This window comes from Hippocampus zosterae, chromosome 12 (genome assembly GCF_025434085.1).
Source record: "Hippocampus zosterae strain Florida chromosome 12, ASM2543408v3, whole genome shotgun sequence".
NCBI lineage: Eukaryota > Metazoa > Chordata > Actinopteri > Syngnathiformes > Syngnathidae > Hippocampus > Hippocampus zosterae.
Window position 1 is genome coordinate 4,714,759 of NC_067462.1, and position 24,137 is coordinate 4,738,895.

A 24,137-nucleotide genomic window follows, 5' to 3' on the forward strand; every position below is an offset into this window, starting at 1 on the left:
GAACTGAGAGGCAGACCCGCTAACTATGAGACCACTTCCAACATTGTGTCAACATTTTTCCCTCTTCAGGAATGCAAGTGAACTAGAAGTTGACATGAGAATGTGATGTACAAATCTTCAAGGTTTCCTCTTTCAGCCAAACACATTTGAAAATATTTTTAATTTTATATTATATTAGTAGTATTTTATTTTCTATATATTTTCACTTGAATACATTCTACAGAAAGAAAGAAGCCTTAAACCCGTATGTTGCTTTCATAAATTTGTTGATACTCTGCATTATTTAAAAGATGGACAAGCACGTCGTCAAACTACCTTGCTGTCTGAACCGTCGGAGGCGGGTCTTACCGATGACGCCGGAAGACGATTGGCCGAGCGCTCTGCGGCTCTCCACGTCGATTGGTCAACGTCGCCTACGTCAACAGGGGTGCTGCTCACAATCGTGTTTTTGTCAGCGTGACAAGCGCGCTGCAGAATGCTGTAGTGTGTGTCCAGGATGAGCCGCTCCGTGTAAAGGATGGAGCCGCGATGGGCTGAGGTAGGCACCGCGAAACATGCTCGCTTCATCATCGCAATGTGTCATGATCCTAGATTGTTTTTTTTTCTTTCAATCGCGGGTGTGAATTGTCCTTGCTGCCTGTGGACATTTATTTCCACGGGAGTTTCCCACGCGCGCTGCGATCTTTTTCCATTTTAATTTGCCCTATTGTCATTGATGTACACTTGGCTCCGTCCCACCGATGCTGCGTGGGAAAGGCTGTCAGTATCTCAGTGCACTTCGTGAAACGAGCAGGTTCGGAGCAGAATAATGAGGGAAGCTGAAAGTTGAGCCAATCAGTAGCAAAACTTTAACAGACATTGCGATGCATTCATTTGAAATGATGTCATGTGATTAGTTGGCTATTTTCACGCGTGTATTGTGTTCTGATATTATTTGACCGTCAAATTGAGCGACGTGGGTGGACAATTGGGCATCACGTCCGCTTCACATTTCTGTCTTGAGGTTGAGGGTGCGAAACCAGAGTTCCACGCTGTCACGGTGCTTTTGTGGGTTTTATCGGAGTATTCCAAAAACATGCATGATATACAGTATATATATATAAAGTCAGCTGGGAACGGCTCCAGATCACTCAAGAGCATAATGAGGATACGCGGTACCCATAATGGATGGATGGTTGAATTTCCCCTTCAGGGATTATAATGAGTCCAATAATACTATTAATAATAACCCGCCCACCCCCGCCCCCCTCACTTTGAGTGGAGCTCATTGTTTCACACAGCGGTGTTCTGCATTAATATCCTGCAATATTGAAGTGAACAAAACGCTTTAGGTCCCCTTTAAATCCTCAACTTAAAATATTCAAACATGGTACAGTATCCAAAATAGTCGATTTGTGCCGATAGTGCGATTGACTGGCCAATCCAGTTTGTAGTCCACCTTTAGCCCATAAAACAACTGGAATAGGCTTGAATTCATTGACAACTTACCCAGGTTACTCGCTATCATCTGTTAAGCCCTCTTACAATTTTTAATAGATTAAATAAATATTTGTCTATCGATTCCAATGTCACTGATGGTCAATTGCTTTACATGCCTGACCTCAAACAATCAAATCAGATTGGCAAAAATGTTAGCCTTTTAGTCTGTTAGCTTAATGCTAGTGCTAAATAGTATTTGTGTTGCGGTGCTGTAACCCTGAAACATGTGTTATTCATTAAAGTTTAAGTCTTAAATCGGAATTTTTCATTTACTTGTGCATTTAGTTAAAAAAATTAGTTGTCATGTTGATGTTTTTTTTTGGTGGGTAGAGCCCCCTCCCCGACCCAAATCCTCAGAAGCAAAGAAATCCTATTACCACAGCTGAGATCAACTAATATTAGTGCTGTACTGATGAGCTGAGAGGAGTTGAGATGTTTCAATGAACAGTATACCCTTCTGCCTGTCTTATACCGCTTCAAGGTAGCAAAGGCTGACACGGCAGAAAACATAGTAAACTATTCTTCTTTTGAATTCTATTGAATTATGTCATGACTATATGTTTTATAAAGTTCCATAGTACGCAGTTCTATTATCCCTCACCAAAATATACATGACAAATATTTTGGATGTTGTCATCAATTGATACTGCAAATTCTTATGTCCATCCGTACTTACTCAGCATCCACCCTCAGTGAAAGCAGCGGATGCTGAGAGTGACATGCTATTTCCTCCTCAATGTCGCTTGGACATTTCGCATCAGTACCTGGATCACAGGCTAATCTACTTTCCCCGTACGGCCACATGGCCATTTCTCGATTTCAGGTCCATCTGGCTGAACAGGGATGAAGGTCCGAAGCCAGACTTGCTGTATATCTTGAAGAGTCTCCTCTTTATTTTATTAGCCCTTGAGCTTACGCGCGTGCGATCACAACCTGGTCCGTCTCTGTCTGTGTCCTTCTTACTCTGGCTGCTTTAATCACATTTCCGCAAGGTGTAATGAGTTAAGCGAGTTAAACGCCGTAATCCTCGTTTCGAGTGTCATGCGTCTGTGCTTAGTCAGTGTTGCTCACCTGGTTGAGCGTCTGATATGAGCAGCATGTACGGAAGTCGACCTCCCCCCCCGCTACTATTCCAAAGCGGTGCCGTTAAAACACATCAGCAGCATGGGGGGAAAAGATAGGAAAATGTCACTGTTTACAGGCAGCATGAAAGAGGCTATTGTGTTCTATTGCTCTATTGTTGTTGCATCTATCAAAATTATGACCGTGAACAAAAACTAATGTGAAATAACAATCGAAAGTGCTTGAAAAAAAAACAATAATTAACAAAAACAAGTTTATAAAACTAACTATGGTCAATAGAAAAATGTCTTTGGTTTTCATCTTTGTCCATTAATTTCATACATCAGGATGAGATGTCTTTATTTTGGTATTACTGAGTACAGAAAAAAGGTCAGACAGTTTGGGAATTATCGTCGACTTAAAAACACAACGCTGAGTGACTTTTGTTTATCTTGCACTCAAAAACATACTCCATGTATTAAGAATTGCAACCAAAAAAATGTATAAAAAGTAAAAAAAGTAACAAACATGCTCTAAAAATAGATTGAAACCAACCGAACTTTAAAAAACAAATGTCAAAATGAAATTAAAAACTGCATTTAAAAAAAATCATAATATTGGCATCTATCGAGGTACTGGCCCCCACGCCGTTACATTTAATTTTACCTTCCCGACTGCGCTTATCTTTTTGAGTATGATCATGTTTTGGTTTCCATCACCTGTCACGTAGCAAGGTGGTGGTGGACCCCAAAAAGCAGGCAGGAGAGAGGAGCAGGGTGTATTTGAAGAATTATACTTAAAACAAAGAAAACTAAATCCAAAGTATCAAACAAAAAACATGCCTAAATCTAAAACATAACATTGAACTAAACATGACATAAAACAAGCGCAAACAGCAACACACATGACGGTAGCGAGAAGCAACAGCAACCAACAAATCGTGACAGTAGCAATAGCAAACAATGACCCGACATTGACTGTTCGGGCTGGGAGTCTTTTTAAATCCCTAATTAGTTATGACCAACAGGTGTGCAGCTGCCAGGGGAGCCCGACAGTGCCACCTGTTGGTCCCTAAACGGAATCATAACATCACCAACAGATTCCGTTTTTTCTCTCTTTAATTTACTTGATTTTCCTCGCGCGTATACTGGATGACACACTTTTTTTGGCCGAAAAGACTCAAAAACTGAAAATTGACCGAGGCATCGGTCGCTAAAATTACGCCTCCATCTCGAACAGATTCTGTCTGCGAATTATGGAAAAAATTCCAGTCATGCTGGGCCAGATCGAAGTTGAATTGCAAAAATAAAAAAAAGTACCGGTAAACCATGTGTGGAAATGCATTGGCGCATGCTGTCAGTTGTTGCTGTGCCCCCCTTACCCCCCCAAAAACATCCATTTCGCATTTATGTTTATGATCTGCGCTTTGAGCCTCGTGCACAGCTGCTACAATGACTCGTTCAATTCACGATGGCACTCTGGCAGCTTTTTCTGTTTCAGCTAGAAGCCAAAACTAAAATGAAGGCTACAGTACAGGAGCTCGCTTGAATGCTGCAAATTAAAAGGCAATTTGCTTCTTTTATGTACGTTTTCTTTTTTTTTTTTTTTCCGGCGGGGTGTACTCTTTCTAAATAGGCTTAATTAAATTAGCAAATTGGAATGGAGTAGAGGGCGACGTGAGGGCACGTAAGGTTAACGCGTTTGCCGCCGCTTCAGCCACGGTGTCTGGGTTTGAAGAGCGGCTCGGGACCCGTCTCCGTTGCCGACGTTGCCCCGTTCTTACGCTTGCGTGGGCTTTCGTCGCGTACGCCGACCTCCCCCATGAATACCTGCACGGTGTAGGTTTATCGAAGAATCTAAATCAGGGGATGGGCAAGTGGCTCCCACACTCTGAGTGGGCAACCTTGATGAACCCTTTCGAGCACGGCGGTTACGTAAGGGGGCAGCTTATCGTGTTATCGGGTTACAGGTTATTGTTATTGGTGAATGAAAGGGTTCACTTCATTCATTCATTCATTCATTCATTCATTCATTCATTCATTCATTCATTCATTCATCTTCCTAACCGCTTGATCCTCACTAGGGTCGCGGGGGGTGCTGGAGCCTATCCCAGCTGTCTCCGGGCAGTAGGCAGGGGACACCCTGAATCGGTTGCCAGCCAATCGCAGGGCACACAGAGACGAACAACCATTCGCACTCACACTCACACCTCGGGACAATTTAGAGTGTTCAATCAGCCTGCCATGCATATTATTGGAATGTGGGAGGAAACCGGAACACCCGGAGAAAACCCACACAGGCCCGGGGAGAACATGCAAACTCCACACAGGGAGGCCGGAGCTGGAATCGAACCCGGTACCTCTGCACTGTGAAGCCCTCGTGCTAACCACTGGACTACCGGGCCGCCCTGGGTTCACTTCAAATCAAAGAATCTTTTGCATCGTTGTGCTTTCTGCCGATCGACGCTGATGATGATGATGATGATGATGCTACATTAATATTTGTACAATGAGCGCAACGTGGAAAACCATATTGTCAAATATCGAGCGTAATATCAACGCGAGGCTCGGCGCGAGGACGTTCAAATCAAACGCGTGCAAGCAAGTGCCTGCAAATCTTCTCATCCTACTTATTATCGGGCTCATCTGAAGCACAACAGATCTCATCAAACAGACCGAGTAAATCATTTATCATCCTGAGGAATTAATTAGCCTTTTTCTTCTTTTATTTTTTGTTGTTGTTGTTTGTTATGCCCCAGAAAGGAAACGATAATAATAACTCCGAGTGTAATCAAATAAGCAATCAATCACTCCAGGAATGATAAGGATTTACTCCTGATGCTATTTTCGGCCCAAAACTATTCTTCGGCTCGGTAAGACTTTGTCTCTGCGGTCTCCACAGTTGAGCTGTGATGCGTTTCTCCAACACTTTGTGACTGACGCGTCTCTTCGCCTCGCGCTTCTAATATTGCGAGCGCTTCAGAAGCCAACTTGGACATTTGGAGGACCGAGGTTCCCCAAAGGAGGGTTGAGGGGCTGACGCAAACATTTTTGGCGAGATGGTAAATCTTTTATCAGTCTATGATGAATAAAACAAGTTCATGCTTGAAGGCCTCAAGCTGTCTTGCTTTCATTTTGTTGTTGTCGTCTCTCACAGCTAGTAGCCTTTCGCGCAGCATATGAAGTAACTTTGTACACAAAGACCAACGCGGCTTTTCATCCTCCGTCGCTAAGCTAATAACGACGCCCTCGTTGTTGTTCCGCTGATTCAACACAGGCTGGTTAGAACCGATGGCCTTGACTTAGACTTCTCCATTTTCATAGGACGCGCTATTTGATCATTGTCGAAAATGAGCTGCGGCCTTTGCCGGCAGGAATTCATCCCCTTGGAGTCCCGTCCCCTTATTTCAACCCTCCACGTGAGAGAAGGCGCATATGGCCAGGCTGAGTATGCCATATTGTGACCCATTCCACTGGAAAAACATGAAAGAGATGTTGTTGTTTTTTCTTTATACTAAATGCTGTGTGGGTTAAATCGCGAATGAGTCATACCTTGGCTAAAATTTGAATTACAGTGATTAAAAAGGCCTTAAGTTACGCATTTTACAATTTTTGTAATGATGTATTTTGTGTTATACAAACATTCTTTTTTTTTTTTCAAACACTCAAAATGTTCAGAGGCATCTGTGCTTACCATACGTATATAGTTTTTATTAGTTCTTTGGGATTTTGTATTCTTTATTTTTTGCAAAAGGAAAAAAAAAATTGTGTTTGGAGGTCCCAACCAAGCCCTACTAACAATCCCGACCGGACGTGTTCATGTAAAATGCATTGGTTTGAAGCCTCCTGCAAAAAGGCAAACTCATTTGCGATCCTCTGGCGCCCCCTAAAAGTTGCACAATTGGAATGACCTCAACCCAACAATGTGGCATGCATACGTCTGTCCAAGCGAAAACAAAGCGATTGACGTAAAAATCGTGTGAAATGCATGTTTACACATTAGGTTTACGATGCATTCAAAATTATGAATTATAATGGGTCTCTATGGTGCAAAATATGTAAATTGTGAAGATTAAGGTATCAAAACGTTTTTTTATTATTGCTGCAATGCCTGAGAATTATCAGCCGGTGACGTCATGAAATTTAGGCCATTTTAGAACCCCTCCATAAGTTTCAGCTCTCTCGTGTTTTTCTGAATGCCTTTGCCTTTGATTCAAAGATATCATTTTACATTTATCGCAAGCGGTGCACTACGAGGGTTAAATGGGTATTGCCTGGCTAGAAATGATGCAAAAAGTTAGCGACACTCAGCGCATTGGGGTGAGGATTTGACTCTGCATGTTGAGTCGAGATTGGCGTAAAAAGGATGACCCTGAACCTACCAAAAAAAGGGATTATCAATATCGCCATGGTTAAAAAGAAGAGTTCTATGAGGAATCTTTTCTCACGAGAAGAACGGTGTGTTTATATCTCCTGTTGATTGAGCATTCATGTTGCAGAGGTGTGTTTATTTTCCAATCCCACACCTTGCCCTCTTGTGGGAGCAAAGCTTTGCTCTTCCTGGATGTTTTCCTCTTCATCGCAGGAAAATCGAGGCGCCGTTTGGCTACTTGTCAGCTTTCTCCGTTGTGTCTCCCTCTGCTGGTGGTTATTTTCTACGTCTCTTGAAATGGCTTGTAACCGTTAAGTGAATTTCATTGCTCCGTATCACGTACATGCAATGCCGATAAATTTGATTCCACGTCAGGGCCGCCACAACAAGTCACTAACGTGATATGCGAGACAGTTTTTACATAGATGCCCTTCCTTCCTGACACAACCTGCCCATATATTTTCATTAGAGGGCTGTCCACTCTGACCAGGATTTGAACGTTGACCCAAAAGTCAGCAGCATGAACCGCTAAGCCATCCAGCCGCCGCCACCGTTTTCTCAGATCGTTACGTTCACGACGCCTCCAGAACAAAAAAAATGGCCACCAACTTCACCTCCTCAGACCGCCGAAATCCAAGCTTCAAACCGATTTGCCGGATCAAATTACTTAACCCAATCTTGGGTAAGAGAAAACCAGTCTGCTCAACGCCCGTTAGCTACGCACTGAGCGGTTCAGGAAAACGATGCAGCATCTCTTTAGTGTGTATGATTGAACCAAGATCTTTATAAGCAAATTCCTGATTTTCCTCTTACTACAGTATTATCATATGCCCTGCTCTTTATTCCCGTTGATAATCGACGTGGGCATACAAGGGATCTAAAAAGTCGCTCCCGTCTCACGTCGCTGTCACAAAAGTAACGCACACCGTCAATCGCAAACGTAATGACCGTTTTTCCCGTGAAAAATCGTCGTCACGGCTCAAGTGCCGCAATCGCCGGTTCCCGTCATATAACGCAGGTGGCATAATGATAATAATTTGGTTAGGCGGGAGTGAGACGTGACAGTTCCGGCGAGCTGCAGGGTGAAGGCAATCAAAACGCTCCCGCTCTTGTCAAATATGTAACCTTGGGAGCCGAACGGGCGATGCTGCAACGATGTGCACGGGTGGCTGCTTGAGGTATAACGTGAGCCGTTGATGATTGACGTCTTTTCGGCGCTGTCTGGGAAACTGTTTAAGATTTGGTTTGATGGTTAGAATCAGGCAAAGAGCAGTCGTCTCATTTATTATGATTATTATTTTTTTTTAAGGGCAACTCATGAACAATCGCAGACATTTGTGTTTGTAATGATAAATGGTGGCGTGAAGCAGCAAGAGGGTACAGCACTCTCGTTTATTGCCAAGAGGTACTGTTGAGCTGTGTGACGCACATCGACCTGAAAAGGCACCCGCTAACGCTCGTTGACTTGGAACTGAAAATACACCGTAATATCGCATTCGATGATGAAAACGAACAAAAATGGCCAAACGGTGTTTCGCTCAAGTGTTAGCCTACCTCTCAGACACTCGTTCATCCGATTACAAATCCTACTCAAGACACCCTTACAGTCTTAAAGACAATCCCTTCGCATCCCGGCACTATTGCTAAATTTGAAAGGTTTGCTTTGGGTGGGGGACATCTTGTGGCATTTTGGTTCCAATGAACTATTTTGAAGTGAGTGGAGCAGTTTCAGTTAGTCAAATCATAGCCTCGTCTAATAGAAAAATGACATTTTACCACCATCTTGCGTCATCGATACGAAATTAAATCTCTTTTGGCTAGTGAGGTTCCCTAGGCTAGCAAAGTTAGCGCCTCTATAACATTTGCATCCCCGCAACTTTGCTAGCTTTCATGAACGCTCGTTGCTATGCAAAATTTGACCCACAAAACCCAGTTGGCTCAATTTATATTTATGCTTGGAGCTCTCAAGCTTTTGTTGACTGTCTTTTCCAATTTTCTTTCCTTTTTATATTTGGTTTTTTTTCTGTCTCTGAAACAAACGGTAATTGTAAGGAAATGATTTATTCAGACAAACTTTTCTTTCCGCCTATTACAACTTTAGTCCATACACAAACGTAGGGTTTTGTTCCGAAACTGAATGTTTGGAAAACTGTGGCAAACCTCTGTCTTCAGACATTGCTTTGAAATATGACGCTATTGACAAACACTGGCTGATATTGCTTTTTCAAGATTCTGATCGGCCCTAATGTGAGTCGACAAATGCGTTTTCATGGAGACAGAGCGTATCCTAGAGTGGTGGGTCACTCCAAGCTGTGAAACGCAACCAGATAAATTGTGGGCGGACGTTATGCTCACGAAAGGAACAATGTTCAGACCTACTCTGATTCATCAAGAGTGCCTCTTTACCAGTCATCACTTAAGTCGTAGTTTAGAGCGGCAGGCTATGTGTTAAGTGTTCTCTCTCGCCTTCCCGCTACGATTTCTGTTTTAAAAACCTGCATTAGCTTTGTAAATGGAGCAAGTGCTTTTCAATACCCATTGTTTTTTTTTGCCTGTGTAGTCCAAGGCACTTTGTGCCAAGTGGACAAAATCCAAAGTAGGAAGGAGGGGGTGAGAATGTAGTGAGTCAAATCATTTTCTATGGCTGTGTATGCTGTGACAATGTTAACATCAAGATCGCCGCTCAGGATGGGTGAAAATTCAAATCACGATACAAATTGAATCCCTTTGTGGTTAGGGGATAATTTGTGATATACTGTCCATGTAAGTGTAAAGTTGGGGTATTTCTGAATGGGTTAAATTGTCCCTGACCGAGGCAAAATTGATTTTGAAAAATAACACGTGTACCCTCATTGTCAGTATATTTATCATGCAGTTTTCAAAACTCAAAATTCAAATAAAGCTCTCTTTAATGCATTGCTGATATAAACACTATGCGCTTAATAGTAATAATAAACTTTTAATCTGAGAGGCTCCCCCTCCTGGCTGACGTATTTGGTAATGTTCGGAAGAATTTCGGGTTCTCTGTTATGCTTCGTCGTGTGTGCTTCCTCTTGTATTATTTGCTTCCTGCACATCTATCTGATAATTCATGGTTCATAGTTGCTTATTCTCTCTGGACCCATTACAGACTTGTTGGGAGGTTTTTGGGGGGTGTTTAGCTACATTTCCCATGAGCCTCGCGCCTGTTAGCATGGCTTTTCTGTCTCCTGTGTGGACAAGATTAGCGACACCTCGTCCACTTTTGGCGATAACGATACTTGTCAGAAGTGTTGCTTTTTTTTTGCCACCACAGTATGTGTTAGAAGAGATGGGGTAGCAAAATAGTTAGCCAGCAAGTTAGCTAACCCTAGCTAAGTTATGATTAACGTCTCTTAGAGTATTTCTGGAATCATTTTTTTCTAAAATCTCTCGACGTACGTTCTTTTAGTACTTTTTATTCCTCCACGTTGCTTTGAAATGTCTTAACTTCTCCAGTTTAAAAAAAGTGTTTTATCTAGTTAGCTTGTCTATAAAATATGCCGTATAATTAAAGTCTTAGCTAGCATTCCATCAGTAGTAAACAGCTTGACGCGTAAGCACCATTTTTTTCCCTAATAGCTTGTAGAAAATGGTGTTGATACACTTGGAGACATTTTCACACTCAGGGAAATATAATGATCCACGAGCATTATCGCAATTGATTGGTGGAGTCCAAATATCTTACAATGTGCCACATTTCTACTGTATCCAGCATCTCGGTGGCCGTCGCTATCTCATTATGTTATCCTTTTGCTGAAAATATGATGGCATTTCTATGATCTCAATGCTTTAAATACCATGCCACCCACACTTAGCTTTGGAAGCCTCGGGACACCTTGTGTGAAGGTGACACCCATCAGTGCCTCACACAGCCTGCCAGGGATTGATAGCGCTCAAAAATCCCTTGGCGATTATTGACGTCAAGTCTGAAGGAAACATATGAGAATTGGCTGAGAGGGACAGCAGCGTGATTTATTTTCTACCGTTTGTGCACAAGTGTTTCCCATGTATCTTCAAGCACCTTTCTGCTTGAAAGAGCGTTTGGTGTGAGCTTGAGTTGAAAAGAAGCCTTTCTCGCCGAAGGTGTCGATAAAAATCTCCCCACTGAATCAATTCCTAAAGGCGTTTTTTTTTCTTTTCATTTGCTCTTTCGTTCTCTCCGGGGAGTTGCGGGAAATCGGTGCCTCTTTTTTTTGCTTTTCGTCGTAGCGTTCACAATATTAAGCCAGCGATTGTAGCGGATGCATTGGCCTAGAGATTGTTACATGGTGGGTGGCGGCGTGTTTTCTGTTTCCCTGCTTTGAAAACCACAATCATTCTCATTCGCATGTTCGAGAATCAGGGCTTAATCGAGACTTAAGTGCAGGCGATATTGACTTCAAGGAAAGGGGCATTTTGACTTTTTTTTTTTTTTTTACTTCTTGCACGTGCTGCTATTACTTTGCCACGAAAGGGCATTAAAGTCATAAAAGAGAGCAAAACTAAATAGTGAACGCAGCAAGATTTTTCTCTCTTGATGAAAGTCTGTTGGTCACATTTCCTCTTTTTCTTCACACATAGCCTAAGGCTTTTTTTCCCCTCTCTTTTCTTAAACAATGTAATTTTTTTCCAAGCTAATCTCGTTTTGCACTTCTTGCGGGGCATGATTGCTTTGGTCTGCAGGCGGTCTTAGGGAAATACATTCCCACCAGCCCCAAACAACTTCCAGACCCAAAGATTAAACGGATATTTCTCAAAACATATTCTGCATATTAAAACATGCGTCGCAGAGGAAATGATCACGTAAGGTAAACGCCATTTAAAGTATTTAACCCGGTTCAAAAACACGATGAAACCAAATGATACAACTTTCGGGACGAGTGAGAAGGAAAGGTTGCTGAAGACACGAAGAAATGTGTTCTCTGCATTATCTGAGAGGAGTGGTGGGCGGCAGCCGCGTAGCGCCGACGGAGCAAATCCAAAACTTGTGTCAGCATTTTGGTCAATGAAATGACTGAAAATTAACCTTACGACTAGAACTAGACGTTAGTGGCACTTCAACAAGTGAAAAAAGACAAACATGGTTGCCGTGAAGTTTGAATTTAATTTGCTCCGTGACTCTTGTCTGTAACTGCAATCTGTTCCGGCCTCACAGAATTACTGTAATTTTTTTTTAAATGAGAAAATAAGATGATAATATGACACAATATGTATTTTGCTGGGGCGGCCCGGTAGTCCAGTGGTTAGCACGTGGGCTTCACAGTGCAGAGGTACCGGGTTCGATTCCAGCTCCGGCCTCCCTGTGTGGAGTTTGCATGTTCTCCCCGGGCCTGCGTGGGCTTTCTCCGGGTGCTCCGGTTTCCTCCCACATTCCAAAAATATGCATGGCAGGCTGATTGAACACTCTAAATTGTCCCTAGGTGTGAGTGTGAGTGCGAATGGTTGTTCGTCTCTATGTGCCCTGTGATTGGTTGGCGACCGATTCAGGGTGTCCCCCGCCTACTGCCCGGAGACAGCTGGGATAGGCTCCAGCACCCCCCGCGACCCTAGTGAGGATCAAGCGGTTAGGAAGATGAATGAATGAATGAATGAGTTATCATCCCACTTTCTACTTTCGTGCACCTTGTTCTGTTCGCCCTGACCACCTGGGGGCAGCATAAGATAGATATACAGTCAACCACCACACATCGCGGTTCCACACCAGTGGATCGTAGTTGCTCTTCACAGAGGATAAAGAATATATACGAGGATTGTTGTCTTTGAGCTTGCGCTAGATGCTGATAGTCCATGAGGCGATTGTGTTTTTCAATGTATGTTAGCATTCAACTAACAGAGGCATTGAAGTTCAAGTTTACTTTAACACTAAAGTTCATCTGAGAGTAGCAATAAACGGTTCAAAGCCACTTTTTTTTTTTTTTGCCACACTGTTGCTTGTTGCGTATGACAACGCTAAAGCCGACTGCAAATTATGCCCTGTAAAATTGTCCAGAGGAGGAGGGTGAAGCTGGGCACTTTCAACACAAGCAATTTAATTAAAAACCTGAGGAGATTTACTTAAAGACATACCTTGGAGAGACCGCCACTGCTTGAGAGGACAACTCACTGCGGTACTCGGGGGTTAATAAAGTGCTTACGGCAGACAGTGGCGAGAAGCGCAATAAGTGTTTGCGCACAATATTAAGTGTCAAATCATAGCGGATGGCAAATTCATGGATGTCGGTATTTTATATTTTTACACTGGGCAGCATTATCTTTCTTTACCCGGCTTTGCGAATCAATTATTTGCTCTCGCGTGATGCGTTAGATGGCGAATCACAACAAAACTGGATGAAAGTGCAACTGAAATCGACTTCTTGATATTGATTTCATGTACGATAAGTCACGCATCCTTGCACTGCGTTACAGCATTCGGAGATGCTGTACATACTTTTTATTGCATTGTAGTCAGCAGAAATGTCAAATTGTCGGCATCATCAAGCCCGGGAAGTATCGTTAATTGATTCGTCGTTTTGGGGAAAGATATGACTCGTTATGTTGTACATAACTTTCGAGATCCTTCCACCGTCGTGCATAACAGACATCAGTTCAGTCGGCATCAATATGACATTAAAGAGCATGAAAATAATTGAATTCTTCGCTTGCAGGAAAGTGAAACTGAAGCCCTCCAGGCTACACCGAAAGCTCAGCTCTCTATTAAACACTGTGAGATCACGATGTAAAGAACTAATGTGGGGTCGACAAGTGAGCCCGATTATGACAAGCGCATTTCGGATAGCAGTTTGAAGAAATCTCCTTGATTGATAAACAGGAAAAAATGTCATCTTTGATCAATCCGGATTAATTTGACATGACACAGCGAAGACGCATCATATTGCATCAATTCATTAACAATTAATTAATGGTGACAGAAGTGGAACAAGACACTCGTAAAGGCAGCAGAACATCAGTTAGCTACAGTTTATGGTTCTGCGTAAGCTGTTATAGTAGCATAATATTTCAACGCCCAAATGTTCAACCAAACCTTGGCTATCAAAGCCTGCTAGCATAACGCTTAATACATAATGTGAACCACCCCCGATGAGCTAACAGAAATTAGCATGGATATCACGTTAGCTATAAATATTCAAACGGCTGCTACGTCAACACATATGAAGCAGCAACGCGTACAAACAGAACTTGAGCGTTAAACTTTGTATATTTCAACGCCCAAATGTTGAACCAAACCTTGGCTATCAAAGCCTGCTAGCATAACTCTTAATACATAATGTGAACCACCCCCCGATGAGTTAACAGAAATTAGCATGGATATCACGTTAGCTATAAATCTTCAAACGGCTGCTACGTCAACACATATGAAGCGGCAACGCGTACAAACAGAACTTGAGCGTTAAACTTTGTATATTTAAACGCCCAAATGTTCAACCAAACCATTAAATCAAAGTCTGCTAGCATAATGCTAACACTTAACCCTAGACATTGTCCAGTGTGGGACAAATAAAGGACATCTTATCTTATCTTATCTTATCTTATCTTATCTTATATGAGCTCACGGGAATTAGCATAGACATTACGTTAGCTATAAACAAACAACCGCTACTTAGAGACATGTTGAACTGCATTGTCACTGTCTCCCTTGTTAATAATATTCCATCGGACATCCGTGCACCCTGCTGCACACCCTCGACTTTTTGATTGAGCAGATACCAGCGCGAGTCATAATTACGATGTGTAACCATCTTAAACTGTAGACTGTAATTACCCCGTGGCTCTATTTTGCTTCACATTGGCTGTCAGTGCCAATGAATATCTTCATAACGGGATAATGTTAGGGACAATGAAGTGAGATTTCAGGGAGGCTTATTAGGAGCAAAGAGTATCTTAACAACAACGCCATGTCTCATTTAAACGTAAATTGCTGCTCCTTACACGTTCCCCCGCATCCTTGTGAACACCTTTTCGGTCGTCTCAGACAGATTGTCCAGTGAAGCAGACAAAACAGCGAGTTATTAGAGTTACCAGAAGCATACAAACATGCTCGCCATGTCTCGGACATTTAATTTATTTCAATGTCACGTTGGTTACCACCCCCCCAAAAAAAATTGTCATTTGAAATGTTTGACATAAAAGTCGACGATTGTCAGTCAGTGTCACATCTATTCGGGTTACCATTTCCTTTTATAAAAAGATTCAAAAGATGAATATGAGATGCATTGGCAATTCCCTTTCAAGAAACCTCAACATACTCAACGGGATCTTTTCACCTTGATTTTTCTGGGCAAAACAAAGTGTTATTGATTCAAAGAGGCGAAGCGGTGTTTTGAAACACAGAATAAAAGATAATCGACAATATGTGAACCAGATTAACTCTATTGACATCCACTGAGCCAAAGCCATGTACTGTATTTACACACTCCAAATACACACAGGCAGCAAAATAGATTGACATTTTCTCTTGTTCTTATCTGGATTGATTATGGGAGACAACACCGGCACTGTGTCGCAAATCATAATACGTCTGTTGATAAAAGACAGGCTAAAGGTCAAATTGAGGGATTAGGGTAAAATAATCTAGTAGGCGGTGGGGGAACACCCTGAACTGGTTGCCAGCCAATCGCGGGGCACAAAGAGACGAACAACCATCCCAACTCACTGACTCTGAAACCCTAACCTTAGTTTGAAACCCTAAACATGCCTCGAAACCCCGCTTTGAAACCCCAACCCTAATTTGACACCCTAATTGCTCTTTTTTGACCTTGCGCAACACTGGCAACTTTTTGGGGGAGGCTCAGTTGTGCCTTGTTAGCTTCCTAGATTGTATCCCGCTCCTGGAAGAGGAGCCCCGCAACCGCTCGCTCGCCCATTAACTCCCCTTGCGTCTTGCTTCCTGCCCCGGAGACTCCAACTGCTCTGCTGGCTTCACGCTTTGTGGAAAAGCAGACAAGGTACATGAAGGGAGAGAGAAGAAAAAAAAAAAAACGTCTGTTCCGCCGTAATGGTTTTTAGTTCTAGGGATGGGCGTTCTCTGGATTTCCTTGATTAACAATGGGGAAAAATAATGATCAATTATTGGATGGATTATGTGGCCCCTGCCCGAATAAATTGTTTTTAATGGTATGAAAGGTTGCCCGATGTTTTGGCACCTTGGACACTCGCGTCATACTGAGAAGAATAACGAATCCCTGAGGAGTGGCTGGATGCACACTGGAAGTAAACCTCCCATTACTGATATCCTGTTGCTCTTTATTCCCAAAACGAGCTGCGGTCCAGGAGTAAATTCTATAACACAAAATTGTAACTTTCAAAAAAATGCACTTTGTTGAAGGTTCATTTCAAATCAATTCATCATTGTCGAATCGTAATTCTTAATTCAACTGACGTCGTAATGCGTCACCGCTCACTCGGGCATCGGAAGCTAGCGGACGCGCTCAACGTTAGCCGAAAAGCTAACGCCTCGAAACTAACTGCCGATCGCTGCCATTCATCCATCCATCCATCCATCCATCCATCCATCCATCCATCCATCCATCCATCCATCCATCCATCCATCCATCCATCCACCCATTCCCTCCTAAAGCAGCAGCTTTAGGAGGGAAGCCCAGACTTCCCTCTCCCCAGCCACTTCTTCGAGCTCTTCCTGGCGGATCCCGAGGCGTTCCCAGGCCAGCTGGGTGACAGAGTGTCTCCAGCGTTTCCTGGGTCGTCCTCTGGGTCATCCTGCCAGTGGGACATGCAGGGAGGCGTCCAGGAGGCATCCTAATTAGATGCCCGAGCCACCTCATCTGGCGGGTAACATCTGCTGACTGAATATTTTCAGATATGAAGTCAGATCGCCACAGTTGTTTTGTTTCATGTCTTAGGAAAACATTTTTTTCTACATATAGACATCTTTTTAATGGACTTATTTAGACAATACAATACAATACAATACAATACAATACATGCTGATTTATATAGCGCTTTCACAACAGCGGCAGCTGTAACAAAGTGCTTTACAAAACAGTTAACATAAAGTAAAATAATAAACTTATTATTATTAAATAGACTGCATTATACATTCATGTTTTCACGTCTATAAATGTTCCGACGCCGATTAAACTTGGTAGTTGGCGGACATTTTAGTGGTAATGGTTACAACGAACTGTCGTTGTCATTTACAGATTGGCGATGTCCCCTCGAGCTACGTTGTAACGAGATATGACTGTACATGTTTGCTCTACATAGCAAAGTAAAAAATCTTGCCGGCGCTGCTTCCAGTATTTGGATTCGCTGCCATGTGACTTTCATCTGCTGCCAGCCTTCAGAGTCAGTCGTGCTGGCCCACGTTAACTTCAACTCCGCTCGCAAAGGAACTTCATCTGTTCAAGAAAGAGTGACGGCAGTCTGTCCTCGAATCGGTCGGCCTAAGCGAAACGCGTGACAACCCGTAGCGTTTTGGGAAGCAAGTTTCACTCCGTCCTAAATTTCAGAGCGATAATGAAATGAGGCTTTGAGCTAAAGGAAGGAGAGTTGACTCGTGGGACCGGCAAAAAGGAAGTGTCTTGTTCCGTTGCTTTCTGTGGATGGCAACATATTGAATGCAAATGCATAATTCATGGCAAAAGCTTTTGGGGGTGAGCGGGGTGCTGTGCAATGAAGAGAAACCCGTTCTTTTTCTTTTTTTTTTTAACACAAGAACAAACTCCAACAAAGAAGTGTTGTCAATGGCTCATGTGAAAATGTCTTTGCAGATCGCGTCGCTTTTTGCCGTCAAGGCAACAGAAACGTAACCGCGGTCCTCCAAGAGACACCCCCCCCCCCCCCAAACCCCCCGTGGTGTCAAGGCCTCCATTCAGGAAACGAGAGGGAAAACACATGCCGCCTGTGCAAAGTCTACGAGGGTCGCAACAGCTTTCGGCGGCCATCTGGACCGGCGACATGTGGCCTCGGCTCATTTTATAAAATAAGCATAATGACTCGGAAGGAATTTTTTCATCCAAAAGAAGGGATGAGTTGAAGACGAGAGAAGACTTGTTGATCCAGTTTTTTGGGGGGCCAGCACCTGCTAGAGTAGATGACCCGTGATTCCATCCCGATTCTTCTCACAGTTGCTAATGGTTACCGGCCATCTCGTCTCAACACTGCAGACACCTCGCTGCGCTTTGTTTGAAATTGCTGACCGGGGGAGTGGGGGGGGATAACAAAGTGCAAATCCTTCGTTAATGGACTAAGATTGGGCACATACTTGCACTTAACTTGAGTTGCAACACAACGCATAAGACAGTCGTGCAATCTTAACCACTTTTATATATATACATATAAATATTACATGTAAACATCTATAAATAATAATAATAATACAAATATATTATTTTAATTACTTTTTATATCCTATCACATGGGCGGCCCGGTAGTCCAGTGGTTAGCACGTGGGCTTCACAGTGCAGAGGTACCGGGTTCGATTCCAGCTCCGGCCTCCCTGTGTGGAGTTTGCATGTTCTCCCCGGGCCTGGGTGCATTTTCTCCGGGTGCTCCGGTTTCCTCCCACATTCCAAAAATCATGCATGGCAGGCTGATTGGACGCTCTAAATTGTCCCTAGGTGTGAGTGTGTGCGCGGATAGTTGTTCGTCTATGTGTGCCCTGCGATTGGCTGGCAACCGATTCGGGGTTTCCCCCGCCTACTGCCCGAAGACAGCTGGGATAGGCTCCAGCACCCCCCGCGACCCTAGTGAGGATCAAGCGGTTAGGAAGATGAATGAATGAATGAATCCTATCACGTGATTTTTTTGTAAAGGGGGGGTGTTTGAGTATATTTGCCGAATGTTGTCGTGTATCAAATAAATATATAAATCACCCCAATAAAATTTAGCCAATTTCAAAAAAGCGATTACATCGGCCGCCCGGTTAATCGCTTGTGCCGATTAATCGCTTGTACCGATTAATCGCTTGTACCGATTAATCGCGTGTACCGATTAATCGCTTACAGTAATTTGAAAGTCCACCGTATCGCAACATGACGTCGTTCAAGATTGGAGAAGTATCTTCCCCGACCGGGTCACAATGTGGTTTCTTTTCAAGGAAGCTGCAACTTATTGAAAAAAATGACGGCAGGCGTTGGTTGGGCAGCCACGTTTAGAAGTGACCCCATCAATCGCCAGCCGTCATTTCTGCTGCATCCTGTTTCATCCCTAAACCAGAAATGTGGCTAAATGAAACTGAGGTTTGTTCCTGGCCTCCTTGCCAGTTTTTCTTTTCCTATGGCATCCAGATGCTTCAAACGATTCATTGAGGCCGCTGGTTTCATCCTTTTTGCTCCTGTCATTTTTATGGTTTTTTTTTTTATGCTTGATACAATCTGTGATGGAGAACAATCATAACGGAAGATGGTCTCCGCTCCAAAGACGAAGCAGCTTTCTTTGCAAGACCCCACGAGACAAACTTGCTCCCCAAACACCAGGCGTCATTTTGTCACATGCCCACTCCGCCGCCTTCCCCTTTTCCTGATCTCACGTTATTCTCTACCTTTTTTTTTTTTTTTTTTATTACCTTTCCAAGCTCAGTTGCGCTTTACTTTCTTTGACGTTTTCATTTCGCCTGACATCCGTCTCGCCGCGTGCGAAATTGCGTTTTGCCACATACGCGACGGCCCAAAGTTGGTTATGCGGCTTTGCGTCATAAGAAACCTTGCCTGGCGCTTTTATTGGCGATTAATTCACAAGCCGGCGGAGCCGCTTAAGAAGCTCGCTGCCATTAGCCCGGTAAGATTCCGGCAGATTACCGAAAGGTATTTTGCATTTCTGACGACTCTGACATAGCGTAGCAGTAAAGAGAGGGAAAGGGGAAAAAAAAAACACGTTCAAATAGGTCAGTGGAGAGTCCATTCATCCGCGGCACCATCTGTCTCTCTAATGACTACCTGACTGCTGGATATGACGCTGGAAACCAACTCGGATGCACGGAGATGGAAAGTCTTCAATAGGATCGACCACGATAATGCATGTTCGTTTACTTTTGTTTGGTCGACGTATAGTATATTTGTGACCGGGGTAAATCCGGACACGGTGAGCAGCATAAATCTTGCACGTGCCTAAAAACTGCTGTTTGCGCCGTTGTGGGCGTGAACACAGCGCCGAGCGAAGCAGCTCCTTGTATGGCGACAGACAATGGTCAGCGATGACTTCGTCTCGGAATGTAGCTCACAAAAAATAGAGCATTTATACGTCTGTTGGGTGCATGACCTGTTGGTCCATGATCCGAAGCGCCTTATCCTCACGAGCACGCATCCACACTCACAATCCTGCCTTGGGACGATTTCGAGTGCTCCATTAAGCTAGCATGCATGTTTTTTTTTGGCCTACATTAGTATACAACATATCAAATATTAACGCCATGTTTGTTTTCCCTTTCTCTTTCAGGTATAATTGGGATTCCGTTTTTTTGTTTTCCAGCCGCTTTGCATTAAAGAGCCTTTGTGAAAGAATCAATTTGTGACAATTCATGTCAAAGTGCTCACCGGAGCAGCTCGATGGTGCCTTCCCGGGTGGGATACGACAGATGGCCTTATAAAATCCAGCTCCTCGGAATACACTTCAATGCGGCATAATGCCTTCAAAGGTGTCCTGCCTTTACATCCTGACAGTGGTGTGCTGGGCGAGCGCCCTGTGGTATTTGAGTTTATCCCGGCCGACGTCGGCCTACGTGGGCCACATGTCGCTGCCCATACGCAAGACGGCGAAAGCCGGCAAAAACGTCACCTTCACCAACATCCGCACCCGCCCGCTCAACCCGCACGCCTACGAGTTTGTCATCAACGAGCCCAACAAGTGCCGAGACGGCGCCCCCTTCCTGGTCATCCTCATCAGCACCACGCACAAGGAGTTCGACGCCCGCCAGGCCATCCGCGAGACCTGGGGCGACGAGAGCGCCTTCGGCGACCTGCGCGTCCTCACCGTCTTCCTCCTGGGCAGGAATACGGACGAGGTCCTCAACCAGATGGTGGAGCAGGAGAGCCAGATCTTCCACGACATCGTGGTGGAGGACTTTGTGGACTCGTACCACAACCTCACCCTCAAGACGATGATGGGGATGCGCTGGGTGGCCACCTTCTGCCCCAAAGCGCAGTACGTCATGAAGACCGACAGCGACGTCTTCGTCAACATGGACAACCTGCTTTACAAGCTCCTCAAACCCGCCAGCAAGCCACGAAAAAGATACTTCACGGGCTACGTGATCCACGGCGGACCCATCAGGGACATGCGCAGTAAGTGGTACATGTCCAGAGACTTGTACCCGGAGAGCAAGTACCCGCCCTTCTGCTCGGGCACCGGCTACGTATTCTCGTCCGACGTGGCCGAGCTCATCTTCAAGACGTCGCAACACACCAGACTGCTGCACCTGGAGGACGTGTACGTGGGCTTGTGTTTGCGGAAGCTGGGCATCCACCCTTTTCAGAACACGGGTTTTAATCACTGGAAGATGGCCTACAGCCTGTGCAGGTACAGGCGGGTCATCACCGTCCACCAGATCTCGCCCGAGGAGATGCACCGCATTTGGAATGACATGTCCAGCAAGAAGCACCTGAGATGTTGAAGGTCCTCGCTTAACCTTTTGCTCCTTCTCCAAAATCATCGGCGACGGACTGAATGACAGAATTTATTTTTCTGACCGAGGCTATTCAATGGAAGTCAGTCAAATCACTGCACTCCTTCACCTCACAAAACTTGATCATCCGTCTGGATATCCCGAACTTCGAGGCAATCAAGACTTTTGTGTGCGTGTTTGTGTGTGATAACCAAACGGTGCCACCCGGTGGAAAAAGGGATCCAGTCAATACATGAGATGATTCATAGCGTTGGTATTTGCAGCCAAGGTTTCTACAAGGTCAAGGTCCGGAAGAACATTCGTCACACGCAGCAAGTCAATAAGTGCTTTGTATTAAAAAAAAAAAAAAAGAAGTCGGGTCACCATTTTTTTTTTCTCTCAAACGTTCGAACGTTTGAACATCGACGGAACTTGTGGTCGATCTTCGCCTTGGCCATTAAGGCTGTTGAGAAATGTGAAAAGGGAGATTGACGTTGGGACTATTGGCAAACTAATCCGTTGTCTTTACGATGAGATGTATAATGTATGCTCTAAGGCCGATTTTCCCACTGTCGGTCCAAGTTTCAGATTCCCAAGATTTTTTTTTTTGACTGTCCGTTTCCGTGTAGCTTTTGGGTGATACAGATCTTTGTGTATACGCGACAGACGCACTGGCAAATGTTTCTTTTTTTTTTATCTTGGTTTCGATAAAGCCCCGATAACTGATCTGAAGATCTAAATTGCCTCACTTGAACCACGCCACGTAAATCTCATTCATTCATTCATTCATCTTCCTAACCGCTTGATCCTCACTAGGGTCGCGGGGGGTGCTGGAGCCCATCCCAGCCGTCTCCGGGCAGTAGGCGGGGGACACCCTGAATCGGTTGCCAGCCAATCGCAGGGCACACATAGACGAACAACCATCCGCGCTCACACTCACACCTAGGGACAATTTAGAGCATTCAATCAGCCTGCCACGCATGTTTTTGGAATGTGGGAGGAAACCGGAGCACCCGGAGAAAACCCACGCAGGCCCGGGGAGAACATGCAAACTCCACACAGGGAGGCCGGAGCTGGAATCGAACCCGGTACCTCTGCACTGTGAAGCCGACGTGCTAACCACTGGACTACCGGGCCGCCTCACGTAAATCTCGCTTTTCATAAATGAAACCAAGTGGAAAATAATCAAACGTATACAAGACAGTTGAATTGAAGACAAGTTGACTGTTCTGCGCGGCGAAAACCCATTTGACCTTTTTCACCAAAAGCTTCTTCCATTTTTTTTTTTCGGCTATCGACTTTGCGGCGATCCAAAGATTCCCTTTCTATTGGGGTGCGTTTTGGAAAGGAGATTCACCACAATAACGTCCGGTTGCCTTCAGTTCAGCTCGAATGACTACGCCAAAGCGAATTACCGTATTTTCCGCACTACAAGGTGCACCTAAAAGCATTCAATAGTTTCAAAAGCCGACAGTGCGCCTTATAATCCGGTGCGCCTTATAGATGCATCAATAGCATTTTAAAGATTGTGTAAAGCGCTTTGTCACAGCTGCAGCGGTTGTGAAAGCGCGATATTAATCAAGCTGTATTGGACTGTATTCACTTAGAGTAGCTCCATCTAGTGGATGCATAACGCAACTGCAGACACTATTGTGGCTTCTATTCAAAGCGCCTCATAATGCGGTGCTCCCTATATATATATGAAAGCAGTTTTACGATAGGCCATCCGTTCAAGTGCGCCTTATACTTATAGTGCGGAAAATACGGTACGTGAAAATTACCATTTGATCCATTTTGGAAAAACAGCCGCGGTATGTGCCAAGTCTGCGCAAGCCTCATGTTGCCATTTGCTTCGGTCAAGTATGGACATAAATATTTAGAGCGTTTACCTCCGACGCCATGGTTGCATGGCGATGCCGTTTCAAGTAGCCGGTGACCTTGGTTCAACCCCCCCACGGTGACAAGATCTTCCGCCCCTGCTCAGTGTCCTTGAGCCGAGACACCGGAGCCCTGCGGTTGCTGAGTCGACACTCTCGAGCTTCCTGTAGCGCTCGCAATGATTAAAATGTCACATTGATTCGGTCAATCCTGCACATTATAATCAGTTCAAAATAATCATCAAAATCAATACCAAACGCATTTTGGCCACGGCAAACCGGACTCTCGGCCCTGAACCCGAATTGCTCTTCTGACTGAAGGTTTATTCTTCCAAAGTGCCAGTGAGTGAGATGGCGAGACGAGCCCTTGCTCAAAATTCTGACAGACAGCCTCCACAATCTTGAAGAAAGTCTGCCCAGAACAGGAGAAGATGTTTCAGCTGCAAGCGCAATCCATACTTGATTCCATTTTCTCGATGATGTGCCAAGTTCAACGATATTTGTATTCACATAATGTTGACCTAATCTGATCAATAACCAGGTTGCTTCTCTTCTTTCCTTTGCTCGCTCACACACAAAATTAACATGCGCAATCAGACAGCAATTGAAGGTTTTCCCGCTTATCCGGATTGTAGTCCGTCAATCGTGACATTCAAATGTGTATTTTTTTATTTTTTTTTTAGTGTCCCGACGCCCTTCTCATCGTTCTGTGCCTCAATCACGCAGCTGCTCTTTGCTTAAGCGGTCCGGTGGCAATTTGATTTGTTGCGGAGAGAATTGCAGGATATTGC

General features: G+C 44.2%; 1 protein-coding gene across 1 annotated transcript; it reads left to right on the plus strand.

The window, feature by feature from the left end:
* The first annotated feature begins 308 nt into the window (after positions 1-308).
* On the plus strand, positions 309-22,236 carry b3galt1b (UDP-Gal:betaGlcNAc beta 1,3-galactosyltransferase, polypeptide 1b). The gene is made up of 2 exons (XM_052082825.1): positions 309-538; positions 20,305-22,236. Exon 2 carries the CDS (start codon positions 20,492-20,494, stop codon positions 21,476-21,478), a length of 987 nt encoding a protein of 328 aa, XP_051938785.1. The 5' UTR covers positions 309-538; positions 20,305-20,491; the 3' UTR covers positions 21,479-22,236.
* Positions 22,237-24,137: the final 1,901 nt, after the last annotated feature.